Genomic DNA, 15,336 nt, shown 5'->3' with positions numbered 1-15,336 from the left:
AATGCTGATTTGCCAGGGATGTGTGAACGTGCTGATTTACCACATGCGTTTGGCTTGACTTTTAAGATGGTAGGGAAAATTTATTTCTAAGCAAAGTGACAGTTGTCACATACTGACTGGACTTAGTAATTGATCATTTTCTCCATTTATTATAAGTTTGCCATAAATCTCAAAGCTGATGATTTACCTCTCATATTTAGCTTAACTTTTAGTACAGTGGACAAATTGTATTTCTAAGGAAAGTAGAATTTTCACTTGTCTCTCAGACGTTGAAAATAGCAAAGGATAGCAGCAGAGAAAACTTGGGGAGAGACAACCTCAAAGAGAGAAAGATAGCATGTATCCAGGTTCTAACACTGGTTTTCCACGGATGAAAACCATGCTCTAAACAAAATGCTGAAGCTGTGAAGAAACCCTGACATGTTAAAAAATTCTCAAGTATTCAGATTCTTTGGATTCTAATAAGTGCAGTATTTATAGATCACATTTTCTCCAGAATAACCAGCCACTTTGTTTCTTTTTCTTTTTCACTGTTTGCACTTACTCTCTCTGACCCCCTTTTCTTAAAACTTACCCTTACTTCAGTTCTAAGCCCCAAAGTGCAGATTCTGTTGCTGATCTTATTTCCTACTTTTAGTGTAAAAAAGGAGTCTAGGTGAATAGATCATAGGAGTTTGTGTGTCCATTAGAGATTCTTAAGCTGAAGCTCTGTTTTAGTCCAGAGCTTCACAGAAATATTAACATGATGGTTTTTTGTTCTTTCCACCCTTTCCAGCCGAGATAGAAACTGACAAGACAGACAGACAGACATGGACAGACAGACACAAACACACACACACACACACACACACGTGCAAAATATCCAGGTTTTTCTAAACTGCAGGCTTGACTTCTCCAGTCTGCTGTCTCCCTAATTTCCAGAAATATTAAGCCGAAAGCAGCAATGCCAAATTCAAAAAAAGAAGCTGATGTTTGTAAGTAGCAACAAGTCTTTTCAAATGAATCTTTTTCTGGTTGGAGTTTTCAGGTTGGTAGGATCTGATAGAACCTCAATGGTCTTACAGCCATTTCACGTGAACTGCTTCCAAGCGAAATTCTTTCTAAGAAAAATTCTGGTTCTTTAATTTTTTAAACAATGTACCTGTAGTAAAGACAGTATTAAATTAAAAATAATCTCCATCGTCTGACACTAGAACAAACATTTCCATTGCTGCTCCTTCCCTTCTATTCTTTGTTCCGTGTGGATATATATTTTTACATGACTATAATTTTAATATGTGTAGGTTTTTTACACTTTGTTTTGAAAGATAAGTGAATCTTGTTTTCAGCCAAGCATTTGTCAAGGCTTCAGGATGCTCTTGTGTGTGAGGTGATGTGGAGACTAGCAGGATTGCTTTGTGAGCGTGAGGCAGGCTGAACCAGCACCCGCCAGGTGTGTGGGGTCCTGGGTTTGGGTCCGGGAGTGGTCCCTGGTCAAGGATCATGAGCCTTTGCCCTGGGTCTTCTCTTCTTCAACATTTTTATGAATGACTTCCATGAAGATCTAGGATGCTTGCTTTAAAATCCATAGAAGCCTTGAAAAGGGATAACTGTTACAAAGATAACAGGATTTAGAGTTTACATGGTTTAAATAGCTGCAGTGCTATGCAAAAAGGTATTTTATAGCAGTAAATGCATCATAATTCATTAGTGTGTAAGGAAGGAGGTGACTTTATATAGTGGCAATTTTTGAGGAAAAAGAAAGTTGATATCAATCAGTGGTATGATGTGGCTGCAAAAAAAATCAAATTTAGATTCTGGTGATATAATGTCCATATGTCACAAAAATTAATAGTACCCTGCTCTAATTAACCACATCTGTAGTATTGTGTCCCTTTCTGGCTGTCACATTTAACGAGAGATGTTGACAAATTAGACAACTTCCAGAACAGTCCATCGGGATGGTAAGGGGTCTGGCAATCCCGTCATAGGAGGTATCTTCAAAGGGTCTGGAAATGTTTAGCTTGAAAACTAAAAGTAGGCATAAACTCTCTTCTGTTTGCTTCGGAAAGCAAAGCAAGCATCAGTGGGTGAAAGGTAGAGATGGATTTCAACAGGAGACTTTCTAACAGTTCGTGCAGCTCAGCCAGGGAATCAACTTCACACCTTTATTTGGTCTATTCTTTTAAAATATCAGAAATATTCACCTTTCTTGCAATGAATATTTAATTTGAAGGTCATGATAACATTTTAGTGTAGGACAACAAAGATAATAGAAACATTTTATGTTTTCTGATAAACTATCTGAAAAGAATAGTCCTATGTGTTGCAAGTTGATCTCTTACAACTTGAAAATAGCTGCAACAGGGCAATTTCACACATTCCTTCTTCCCTTCTCATTCCATTTCAAACATGAAAATCTGAGAAGAGAATTAAAGATGTTTTCCCCCTGCAGAGTCTTCTGGCCTTTGCTTTGCTTGCTAGAGTGAGTCCTTTCCTGGTGTTTCTTGGTCGCTGGGAGCAGTTTCTCCGGCCGAGTGGCCATGGTTGCTGGGGGGCCCAGGGTGCAGGGGACTAGGCTGCTGCTGGCTGCTGGTCCAGGACAACTCAACCCTCAGCTGCTGGCTCCTCTTCCCCAGGGGGAAATGTGGGGCAGTTCTCTCTGTGCAGTTTTTCACCCCTCTTATATGTCCTTGTGATATTTACAGTTACAATGTGTAGCTTTTCAACAGAAAGTAAAACCTTTCAATCAAAACTAGCTTCTGACCCTGTCCTCTTTTAATTTCTCTCAGTTTCAGCTTAGGCTGCTTTCTCACTGCCTCAGAGGCACAGTCTTAGTGTCTCACACGTCTTGGGGCACATTTTTCTTTCCTCTCCATCTGCCTGTTATTGTTTATTTTGATTACCTTATCTAGCTTTGAAAATGTGATTGCTCAAAATTACTTTGTGAGTAGCACACCGGACCCTCCTTCCGAGGAGTGATAACCTGTAACATATCTGACTCCACAGAAACTATTTTTATGCCCTGGAGCCTTGAAAACTAAGGGAGACTCTGATGAGAAAAGTAAAGAAAGAAGAGAACATTCTTCAGTCATTTTTTTTAACCAACTTTTCCCTGCTGCTTTCACTCCTGCCTCTTTGTCCCACACCCAAAACTTTCTCTTTCACTCAAATTGTTAAGTCAGAAATGTGGTTGCTCTAACTCTGACGGTGTGAAGACTGTTTAATGTTGGACAAGTTTTCCTCTCCTTATTTTCTCTTTTTTGAAAGTGCCGTGCACTTTTGTGGGATTGTAATAATGCACGGGGCAGCTTGTGATGGCTTGCTTCCCAGTTGTTGAAGATGCCACAGGCATTCCTGGGGCTGAGCTCACATTTCCGAGAGAGAAATGCTCAGAGATGAGCTTCTGGCTTGTCAACGCTCGCTCACCTGCTCCGCAGTTGGCTCCTTCCAGTTCCTTGAAGGCAATGCTTGCTCCTGCTGCTGGGCTTGGGAGGTAGATGATCCCCAGTGTTTCAATTGTAAAACTTTAAGAAGTTATCTCCAAAAATAAATAGGTGGTCTCAAAACATGAGTTGCTGGCATGATTATTAATGTTGTTGAAAAAATTAATAAGTTAGTAAAACTAAAGTGCTGTTTTCTTCTTGGGTCCCTTTGGTAGGATTTTTATTTTTATCTCCATCTGAGAAATTTCGTGCAATGTTTATGCAATAGCTGTTTAAATGTGTTCTGTTACTTAAAAAGCACTCATCTTTAGCACATCTCACTTCCTACTTAATTGCCTTGGACTAATCAGATTTTTAGAATAGATCCCTGGCAGTCTGTACCACAGGAATCGCCACGGCATCTGTTGTGACATGGAAGGCAGACTTTTTCTTTGCTCACAAATGAAGCTGGTCATTTCAAAAATGTTTAGGAGTTCGGCAGCTCCACTGTAGATTCTTTCCCATTCTCTAGCTTTTCGCTCATTCATCTGGTCACCACTTGATTATTATGGAGATTTGGGGTTCACTAGGAATTTGAAAGAAGAACTCACAGTTAATTTTCTTATAGCGGGTTACGGTGAAACATTTCAGTCCGTTTTGGTCCCCGCTTTCTTATGCACGAGGCATAGAAGTAAAGTTGATCTTTTACCTTGGAATGCAGAAGAAAAGAAAACATTAGCCCCAAGGTTTTTTGTTTATTTTTTTCCTCCTTAGCAAATTGGTGTTTCTTGCTGTGTGGTGAAATTACATTGGCTTTTCTCTCCTCTGAAACACTTAATCAATGTAGCGCCTTTAATATCTTTCATTTTCTGTAGCTGTAGAGTTGGTTCCAGTCAAAGACCAGTCCCGCAGAAGTGGAAACAGAGCAGGTCGCTACATGTGCTTATCAAAATGTACAGTGTACGCGGTTTTCTGTCTAGCCGTTTTCTTCCAGGAGTTCAGCTTACAGATAGACTCATGAAAGTGCTTAAAGATAAAAGTATAAGGATGTTTACTGTAGTAGTGATAGTAACAATGAAAAACTAGAAAAAATAGTGGTCATCTTTATTAACTAACAATTCTTTTATTCCTTTACTTTTTGGGTGTCAACTGGTTCTGAGACTCCGTGTTCGATGCTGGGGAATATCCGGTCCCAGCTGTCATGGAACTTTTACGTTAGTGGGGTTGACAAGGATTAATCAAATAATCGCACATATAAATGTGCCTTTAGAACTATGGTAAGCATACAAACACTACTAGAATTTCTAAGTAGGGGATTTGGCCAGACAGAGGAATTAAGGAAGGCTTCTCTGAGGAAGTACTGAGATCTGAAGGATGTGTCAGTGTTAGTGAGGAGAAGAGGGAAGGTGTATCTGAGGTAAAAGGAGGAACTCTGTAGAAGCCCTGGGGCAGGTTGACATGGCAAATAGAAGGTGCTGGAAGAAGTCCAGTGAGGTTGGAACCGAGAGAGAAGGGGAGCACAATATAAAAGGAAGCTAGATAAGAGGTCAGGGAGCAAATTTTGCAGGACCTGTTTGACCACCTTGAAGAGTGTACTGTATCCTAAAACCAATGGGAAGTCTTTGGAGGGGTTTAAGTCGACATGGTCAGATTTGCATTTCGAAAAGATCGCTTTAGCTGCTTTGTGAAGAAAGAGTTGGAGGGGTCTGAATGGGTTGCCGCAGACCAGGTCGAAGGGTTCTTCAGTAATCCAGAACGGAGATGATGGCCTCTGGGTTAGGGTGTGATGAGGAGAAGAAGATAGAAGGGACATTTGGAGGGATAAACAACTAAAGGAGTGTGTTGTAGATTGAATTTGGGGTAGAGATTGGCAGGAGGAGATGTCAAGGATAATTTCTCGATTTCTGTCATATTCACGAGAATAAGCGGTGGCGCCATTCACGGGATGGGGAATGCTAGAAGAGGACCAGACTTTAAAGGAAAGATCAGGAGTCTTAGTTCGGACAGGCTGAGTTCAAGGTGACCATAAGTAAATTATGGTTGAGCCATACAACACAAAGCTATGTAACTTTAAATGTCATATCATGTAAACATGTTCAAGATATATGCTAAGTGAAAAAAGTGTGATCGCTTATGTGAAAAAGAGCATGGTGTGAGTATCCTTGTATATGTGCACAAACATATGTGTGCATATGCACAGAATATGGAAAGAAGCAAAGACTGTTAAGAGTGGATACCCTAGGCAGTGGCATTGGAGAAATGGCCATGAATATGTGAGAGGAAACTTTTGTATTTTGTACCCTCCTGGGTATACTATTTGAGTGTATTACAATGAAAATGTATGGCTTCTATAATAACGGTTTCTAGTAAACACCAGTATGAGAGTATTTCTCTTTCAGAGGTTTCTAAATTGGAAAATCTTGTAAACGTTATTACAGTTTTTCTTGTGAACAGAATTTTTTCCTACAGGTTTGCTTCTCTAACCGAGTAGCTCTTACACTTTGCCTTTTATTCCTTTTCCACTAGATTGCACTATTCCCCCAGATTTCACATAGTCTATGTACGATTTCGTATTCTGCCTTTCACTAATTTTATTGTCAAAACAGTCCAACATTTTGCAGATGAGGACATTAAATTGTAATGATGCATATGACTGCTGCATATATTGTGTATCCCTTTTGTTAAGGGTTCCACTGGTGCTCCTTATTCGTCCAATATTTCTAAGATAGAACGCAGACAGTACCGTTTCTGGGCAGTAGAAACCAACCCCACTATATGCTTTGGTCGGGCTATTTGAGCAAAGCAGTAAAACTACCAAGAGAAGTGGCTAATGCTCCCTTCTCCTTTAGCGATTCTATCAAGCTAGTTTTTTTATTAGACATTTAATTTTCCCCCCAATTTTGATATGTGCAATGCAAAGTTAAGTCTTGTGCCCATGCAGTTTTTGCTTTTGTTGCTTTGTTTCCTCAGAATAAATAGTTAAGAGTTTATGAGAGTCAGAGAGTACAAATGTCAATATAACTCACTTCTTAAGTACAGCTGGCTTTCCTCAAAAGGGTTAAACTGCCGCTCTCAACCGGAGCGCCTTGGCCAGTGCTGGAGTGAAGACTTGCTGAGATGCCACGTGGAGTTTGGGGTGCTTGGAGCCCCGGCTCGTGAGCAGCTTGCAGTGTTTATTCCACTCTGCCATAGAAATATTACTATTTTTCATGTGTCTCATGACCATGAAAACAAAAAAGAGAGGGCTATATTCCATAATGCCAACTGTAGTGGCAAGAATTTTTTCATTTGAACGTCTAGTTTTTAAAAAAATTATATTTAAAGAAACCTGAAATTTTCTTCATCTTAGTTGAAGATTAAATGTAGTAATAGCTCACAATTTTTGAGAACATCATTATGTGCTAAGCACTCTTCCGAGGGTTTTAAGTGTATTGTCTCGTTTAATACTCACAGTGTCTCTATGAAGTGGGTGCTGTTCTGTCACTGCCAGACGAGAAAGCCGAGGCACAGAGAAGGTGAATGACTTGCTCAGCGGACAGAAGCTGGGATTTGAACCCGGGCCCTCGGTCTCCAGAGACTCTGATGTTAAACACTGCATTTATGTACTCCAATTTTATTTCACCCTACAGTCTCATATCTTACCTAGCTTATGGTAAAATTATAAAACTTTAATAATTTTAGATTATATTAAATAATTACTTATGTTCTGCCCTGCCAGGCTCTTCTGTTTTAATGACGTTTGGAGGCTTCTTATTCTGGTATTCTTGGTTTGAAGTCTTGCTGTTACACTTTTCTTGGGACTATCTTTTCCTGACTCCCTTCAGAGGCTGGGGTGGACAGTCCTCAGCAAAGCCTTTTTTTCTCCATGGGTTCCAATTTACTTTTTAGCTTTCTTATTTTAATGAATTGTTTGTGTGTGTGCAAATAACGCATGGGGTTAATTTCTGTGGGCATTGCCTCATTGCTGGCCATTTCTAATCCATCAGTCAGGGGCAATTTATTTTTTCTAGAAACAAAAATAAGTTGAAGATGACCTATTAGTAATAATAATAATATCTCAAATTACATTAAAAATATATAGTTTACAGATTGCTTTCTCATTTAACTGTTGCTTTCTCATTTAACTGTTTGTGGGTAGTTTTGACAAGTAGATGACACGGACTTTGCAACTAGCCAGGAAATGGGTTCAAAATCCAACTCTGCCCCTTACTAAACATATGTCCTGGAGTCGTAAAACTTCGTATCCTCATTGTAAAATGGAGCTAATAGTACCTACTTCCTGTAGTTTTTGATGTGAGGATGAAATCAGTTAACATGTATGAAACCCTTAATGCAGTGCCTCGCGCTCAGCACTTCGAGCATGGTAACTAATGATAGTGCCAACTGAAGTTTTTTAGAGAGAAAAATGTGAAAAACAATATTTCAATGTAAGAGACAATTTAAAAAGTATCAAGGATAGTTGCATATAGAGAAAATAGAGAAGCAAAGGAGTGACATAGTGACATGGGGACTGGTAAGAGAAAGGAAGAGAGGTAGGGGACATGAGTTATATATCCAATTTATGGAACCAAAGTCTGTGTCCCCTTTGAGGAAAATAGCAAAACAGACAGAAAAGAGTGGACAGAGAAAGACTGGACAGTTTGGTTCTACGGTGAGTGTGTTAATCAGATTAAATATCATTTGGCACATCCTGCTGTTTACTTAGACAGTGATGTTGGAGTAAGTTATTATTTATTATTTCTATCCCTTGACATTCTGATTAGCTCATCAGCAGTCAGTCACCATTCACAGCTCTTCAGTTGCTTTTATTAAATAGCAGACCCCTCCTCCCCTAGTCAGCAAATTATTCAGGTTTGGGAAAGAGTACTGTGTCTTCAGAAAGTGCTTGCCCCAGGTCAGATGACGTGTAGACACGCTGCTACAAGACTCAGAACGAGTCATGGACTCTGAAGACAGGCAAGTATTGTATGGTTTCTAGGGAGTTTAAGGGCATGCCAGCCACCTTTGGATTAATTCAGGCTTTGATGATTTTTGAGAGGGAGCATTGAGCAATTGGTTAAATTGTATACCTTGATATGCTAGCCGATTAGGTGAATGTCTTCTTAGTTTGGGCTGTGTAAATGCAGTATGCATATTATTCTGTGCTTTTGTGTTTATGAGTTAGAGCAAAAATCACATCCAGGTGCAATTGTAGCATAGATTATCATGGACCCAGTGAGCACAGTGGAGTTCCTCTCAAGATTTCTGAGGATGGTCCATTATCTTTGGAAGGAGTCCAAGAACCAGTCTATACAAGTTGACATTTTTTTACACATTAGATTTAATCTCGAAAAGCTATGTATAGAATAGTTATTTTTTTAGTTGAGTCATATTTTCCCATCCTGACTAATTATATTTGTTCTCATAGGAAAAAAATGCTTTGGTCCTTTTCTAATGAAAAATCAAACTTTACTGGCTTTTTTCAGTAAGTATTCTGCAGTTGTCAGTGTACAGATTTCTATAATTTTCTATACAAGAAGTGAGTTGAGTGGATCTATGGTGTTGGGAACACAATTAGAAACAAATAGCTGTTTCCGTGTGAGTGATTGAGATTTCTCCCTCGAGGTGTGGGACTGGAATGTTTAAGCAGACACACCGTCTGTGGCATTGTGCCTTGCCTTTAGTGACAAATGTCTGGCAATTTGAGCCGTAAAAAGTTGTCTTTTTATTTAGATTTTTTGGACTTCAATCTTCTGTGGTCAAAGTAAGACTTTAGATGGATCAATATGAACTTTTAAAAAATGAATATAGGCAAAGCAAGGCTGGCCTAAAATAGAGTGATATCTGGGGGATGTGTTTAACCTGTTTTACCCTCCCTCTATTTTTTAACAATTGAAGCACCAGTCAAATTTTTCTTATGAATCCTGTAAAAGCCCTTGGAAGTATGAGCAGTAATATGTTGGTTCACTCGGCAAGGACTTGTAGTGGTGTTAAATCTTGTGTGGGGTTAGTCAGATTCTAAAAGCCAGAGTGTAAGACAAAAAAAACCCATAGACTTAAGTTATCCTAGTAAATCCATTAAAATCCCATAAAGTACAATCTGTAGTTTTGTGTGTGTAACTCTGAACAATAATTCTTATGCACAAAATAGTCTGAGAACCACTGGACTAGAATAAAGGACGGAACAAAAGGGATGCTGTCTGGACACTCATACCATTCTTTCTTTATGGTAACTCCCCAATCCATGGAGGTGGAGAATTCTAAAGAGTACCTGCTTGCCTACAGGATTTACTCCACTTTGCTTTAAGATCAAGCCTCTGTAATCTTCAAACACATTAATAGATTCGGTTGGTTTTGTAAGGATTGACCTAGGCAATATCTATGAAAGCACCTTGCTCAGGACCAGGTGATGTGATGGGTTTAAATCTAAATGTTGCTTGTCAGATCCATGTGTATACATTGTTCTTTGGAAAGTTGTAGAGAAGAATTTGGCCACCTGCTTCCTGTCTTTCTAGGTTGGGACTTCCCACTGTCCAGCAGTGACTTACATGTTCTTGCAAGTTGACTGTATCTGTGGGCCAGTTGGGGGCACAAGTGGATGAGGTTTTCAGTTCTAAGGTCAGTCTTACATTTGGCACATGTGATGTGACTCACTTGAACGTCCTGTATACCCTTGGGTTCTCTAGGTCTTCTCGAGTTCATGTTTGTGTATGAGAATCACCTGATGAAATTATGTAAGCCATCTGTGTAGACTCTCCGTGGTGGAGTCATGAATATGTTTTGAAATTTTTAATGTATTTTTTGGGGTGCCTGTGAATATGTATTTTTAGAGAGCTTGCCAGCTTATGTAACCAGCATGTTGTCTTTGGTGTCCAGCAATCAGGAGAACCCTGGGAGACAGGGTGTTTTGCCACAAGAGACTATAAACATTTCTGATCCTATGTTAGCTTAAATTATTTAGAAAATGACTACTGTATTTTTCATCTAGATTTAAAAGGATATAATTTCAGCTATTAAGTGAATCAACCATTTATTAGGCAAATCATCCATAAGATTAGTCTTTTAGCTGATATAAAATTGATACACTCAAGTTTATATATTTTAAAAATTGAATACCAACCAAGTCATTTATTTGCTTGCGGTGCTAGGGCCTTTGATTTCCACTCCCAGGTATCACGGAAATGATCACCTGAGCTTTTCTTTGCTTGTTTGTTTGTTTTTAGTAACTTAGGTGTTGAATTGTATTCCTTTTTCATTTTGGAAGGGAACTTATTTCTCATAATTTAGTTTAAGTTCAGAATTTTACTCAAAATTCAGTTTTAAAAGCAGGTATACATTCCCTCTCTGATTTACTGAAGTGAGGAGCCCTGTCAACATTGTTTCCTGTACCCCAATATGTGTTTATCTTCACTTGGCCTTCCTTTCTGATTGATGAAGTATTTTCTTTACTTGTATATGCTTGGTCCCACCCATTCTAGTTTTTCTTGGATTGTGTCTCATCGATTATGCTCCTTTGTATTTTCAGTCTCTCTCTCTCTCCATGTGTCTCTTCCCCAGCATGTGAAGAAAATCTGTTTCGCCACACTAAAGTAACCCACACTTCTCTCCGCCTTGCTACCCTTCAGTCTGTCATATCATTTTATCTCTTTGTTCCCCTATTCCAGCCAATGTTTTTGAAAGATTAACTGTATTTGCTGCTTCTATATCTTGACATTTTGCAGTTTGGCTTCTATTCTCACCAATTTATTGGAACTCCGCTTTCAGGAAGTCACCAGTAACTTCTCACTTTTCACTCTAGCAATGTGTTCTAAGCTCTCATCCTCTGACCTTTTCACAGTAGGTGAGGATGTTGATCACACTCTCTTTCTTGACATTCTTCCATTGACATATATATGTGTCACTTCAGGCTCAGTTGTCCCACCTCTCTGACTGCCCTGTCTCTTATTTCTTTGCCGAATCATCCGCTGCTTTTGTTATGTAAATGCATTAACATGTTTTTCTGCCTTTGCTGTCCCTTCCACTTTTTATGCATTCTTCATGCTCTATTTCAGCTCCGGAAGCTAGGACAAAACTATGGTGTACACCCGGGGGATTCTTGGACTGAGCTGAACCCAGAGGGAACATACCTGAGATGGCTAGAAGAAGGGAGAATGAGAAGGCGACCCAATGTTGTAGTTAGGAAAAAGGTGCCCACACATCAAGTCTGAATGGTAAAGATGAAAAGTAGGAGAGTAAGCAGTAAGATTGGTAGTTTGGATGATGGGAAATAGGGTAGACAAATGGGTCAAAACGTGAATGTATCTCTTCTTCAGATTACTTTGTGCTTGAGCACCTACTACATGTTATCCGAGAGCATGATCTTTTTAAGGAATTGCACTGGGGCTGTGGCTTCAGCAGTCATTTCTCTGGGGGTGAACTTCATGTCTGCACCTGAAGCCCCATTAGATTGTCTTACAAACCAGAGCTCTATTTCCATCTTCCTCTTAGGTGCTTTTACCTGGGTATTCATCTAGTACCCTGCATTTAACATATCCCAAATTAAATTTATCATCTTTCTCCTGAAATTGACTTCTTTTTAGGGGGTTCCTAATGTATCACTGTTCTGTGTCATTCTGGATCAAAAATTTAAAGCCATTTGATTCTCCTTTTAGCCCACATCCAGCAATTTGTAAAGCACTGGCAGTATTATCTCCATGGTGTCTTGTAACTGGCCCCACCTTTCCTTTCCTTTCGCTTCAACTGTGATTTATGAGCTGACTGCTATCCTGCACTCCAGAGATAGCCCTTAGTTAGCATCCCCTAAATCCCCTAACCCCGATTCTGTTCATTGCTGCCAGTGTAATATCTCCAAAACTCAACTGAATTTAAGACACTTTAAACTTATCGCAACATTCCTAGCCAGGGATAATTGCTCTCCCTCTCAGTGTTTTTGTAGCACTTAAGCACTTATGCTTTCTACTATTGTGTGTGTAGTCATTGCATATATACTATATTATATATTACATATACCTGTTCATGAATTATCAATCCCTATAGATTGTAAGCTCCTTCACGGGCAGGAACTGTGTCTTGTTTACCTTCTATCCCCATATATTCCTTGTATTGACATGCAGCAAGTATTTATTGAATGGAGTTAAACAGCTAGCTGGGCTAGAGGAATCTGATTCCAGTTAATAGTAGGTGATCTGTGAAAGTCATTTAATTTGACATTAATTTTATTTTTTATGCATTTGTTTTATTTTGAAAAGCATTTTTATTAAGCTGTGCTGATGGCATAAATGGAACAGTTAACTGGAAGACCAAACAGGCCAACAGTTTTATTATCAGCAGAAAAATGACTGCTGGGAAGAAAGATGGTGAGTTTAGGCTGTAAATCTAAATCCCTTTTGGGGAGTCAATTAAATGTCCGCTTCCAATATTCTTTTTGCTTTTGTAGTCTCATGTGGATTTTTTTTTTGATAAGTTAATCTGAAAAAATCACATTTTGTTTTCCTAATCTTCTAAAACTCGTGATCCTCTGTGTTCGTAATCTGCTATTTTCCAAGTTTTTTCCTTTGCTGTAGTTTTGACTTTATTAAAAACTAAAAATAATTCTTGTTTTTAACCTATCGTTGCCCCTTATCCAGTCACTAGCTTGCTACTTATAAAAATTGTCCCAGTGTAGATATTATAACAACTTATTTATAACATTGAAAAACATTAAGAAGTACATTTAACATAAATCATTTTAAAACAGTATTTATATAACCTTAGAAAAATAGTCATAAAATATTTGGGCTAATTGTGGATGATTTTTGTTGCAAAACCAAATTGATGTGTTTTGCTATTAAATAATTAGATGGCATTTGTTTTCTGTTGAAAAGATGACCTGACCTTTGAATGATTGATTGTTCCGTCTAAATTTTCCTTCCCTATCTATAAATGTGTCCATTAGCAATATGCCAGACCTTTGAAATAATGCATTTCATCAGGGAAAAAAAGACTTACTTAATAACCAAAGGATTGGTTGTTTTCAAAATATCAATTATCATAATAAGCTTTTATTTAATATTTCTTGATTAGCTGCTTTTATGATCCCCCTCGCCCCACACCATCACACATACACACACACAAAATTTTGGCTACGTGTGGTCATGACCATTAGCAGAATAGTAGCCTAGTTTCCATAACTTTGGGGCAACTGAAGTGTCTATAAAAATAACAATTTAAAAATCTTTCTAAAAGAACATTGATAACATGGCCTTACTGCCAGATGAAACCTCCTGGGTGCCTTAGAGGAGGGATTGTGGCTTATCTCATTCTCTTCATACATCCCTGAAGTTGGGGTCACTAACTTTTTTCCAGCTAGCACCAAATTATTCCTCAACTGGAATCTTCTACTCCCAGATCTGTTTCACAATAGAACAAAGGACCCCGACATCTCTTCTACTCTGCTGTCTTTGAAACAAACCCACAAACACCTTTGCATTTTTAAGGAATGTTCACTGCTAATATCTATAAGAAAACAGGTTTTTATAACACTACCTTCCCATGAAAGATCACAAAAATTTGGTTTAAAAAGCACTAGAAGCACTTGTTCCAGGACCTAAGCCCATCATCCTATAGTCCTTTCTCCTCACCCTTCTTAGATATTCTCGAGGGATTCTCCCAGGTTCCCTGACAGGAATCACCCCTAACTGTCCTTGTCTGGCTGGTTCCTTAATCAAACTGAGGACCTTCAGCTTTTTCGGCACATCCACTCTTCCCGTTTTCTAGTCTTTCTCGTTATGGGCCCCAGATGGCCTTCAGTGTTGCCATCTTCAGTGTCCTTCTGCTTTGTCATCTCCCAAGGACTTGGGACCTGCCTTGATCCCTGGTTCCCCACACGAGGTCGCCAAAGACTCTTCCCCTGGGCTTCACACCATTTTGCCCTAAATTGCAGTCATCCTTTCCCTTTTCTTCAGTTTCTTCTCTTTAACTTTGATCCCTAGAATTTCTGTCCTCTTTGATCATGTCCCTCCATTTCCTATTTGATTTGCCAGAAAGGTACTCTAACCAGCTGTTAAGCTCAGTTGAATCATTTAATGCGGTGCTTTTCTTAGTGAAATGCGCTATTCCAAGACCCTTACATACAGCATTTTCTAGAATCTCCAAGAGATACTTGTCTCTTCCTGTTTCAAACTTCATGCTCCCGTTGGACCTCAAGCTGATTTTCTCCTTGGAACCTGAGCAGTAACGGTAGTTCTAAAAATAGAAATGATTAATACATCTTGAATCTACTCAGGTAACCAGTTCAGGTTACCACCTTCTCTTCTTTCCTCAGTTCATCCTTTGAGTTTCTCTTGAGTTCATCCTTTAGATTCTGCCTTCCTGGTTTCCTCATCCAATTTAAATCCTATCATTATAGTTCTGTATTATCAAAATATCTTATACAGAGAGTAATAAGTTTCATCAACTATATGAAGAGAATTTTTTCTGGTAGCTTATATAGCAAGGCCATATTAAACGCTATCTCAGATATCAGATGTTCTTTGAGAAGTTCTTTTTGTTTTTGGAGGAAGATTAGCCCTGAGCTAACTACTGCCAATCCTCCTCTTTTTGCTGAGGAAGACTGGCCCTGAGCTAACATCCGTGCCCATCTTCCTCTTATTTATACGTGGGACGCCTAGCACAGCATGGCTTTTGCCAAGTGGTGCCATGTCCGCACCTGGGATCCGAACCGGCGAACCCCAGACTGCCGAGAAGCAAAACGTCTGAACTTAGCTGCCGTGCCACCGGGCTGGCCACTGAGAAGTTCTTGACCATAAATACCAGTCATATCTTTCTGATAATTTCAAGAGAGCACAAAAGATTATAAGAGCATTTATATAGTAAAATAAATTTAGAATTGTATTTTTTGTGTAACTTTCATCTTAAATTATGTTTTAAATCTAACTTTAGCAGTGGGATGGTGCCTCTTCTGTAAATAGGATTT

At 39.0% G+C, this 15,336-nt stretch overlaps 1 protein-coding gene across 18 annotated transcripts in view; it reads left to right on the top strand.

Moving 5' to 3' along the window:
• Positions 1-15,336, top strand: part of SGCE (sarcoglycan epsilon) — a 66,991-nt gene that overhangs the window by 3,303 nt on the left and 48,352 nt on the right. For 8 of the 18 annotated variants that reach the window (XM_070265681.1, XM_070265680.1, XM_023639208.2 and 5 more), the window contains exon 2: positions 12,632-12,739. The exons of 7 other annotated variants lie outside the window; for them this stretch is intronic. In XM_070265681.1, coding sequence (XP_070121782.1) covers positions 12,632-12,739 — 108 coding nt within the window. Of the gene's footprint in view, positions 1-9,898; positions 10,002-12,631; positions 12,740-15,336 lie in introns of those variants that run through there. 3 more of the 18 variants (XM_070265686.1, XM_070265682.1, XM_070265689.1) reach the window with 2 other exon arrangements.

This window comes from Equus caballus, chromosome 4, assembly GCF_041296265.1.
Source record: "Equus caballus isolate H_3958 breed thoroughbred chromosome 4, TB-T2T, whole genome shotgun sequence".
Classification (NCBI taxonomy): domain Eukaryota; kingdom Metazoa; phylum Chordata; class Mammalia; order Perissodactyla; family Equidae; genus Equus; species Equus caballus.
Note: the sequence above shows the minus strand (reverse complement) of the source record. Positions and strands in the feature narration are given on the sequence as shown.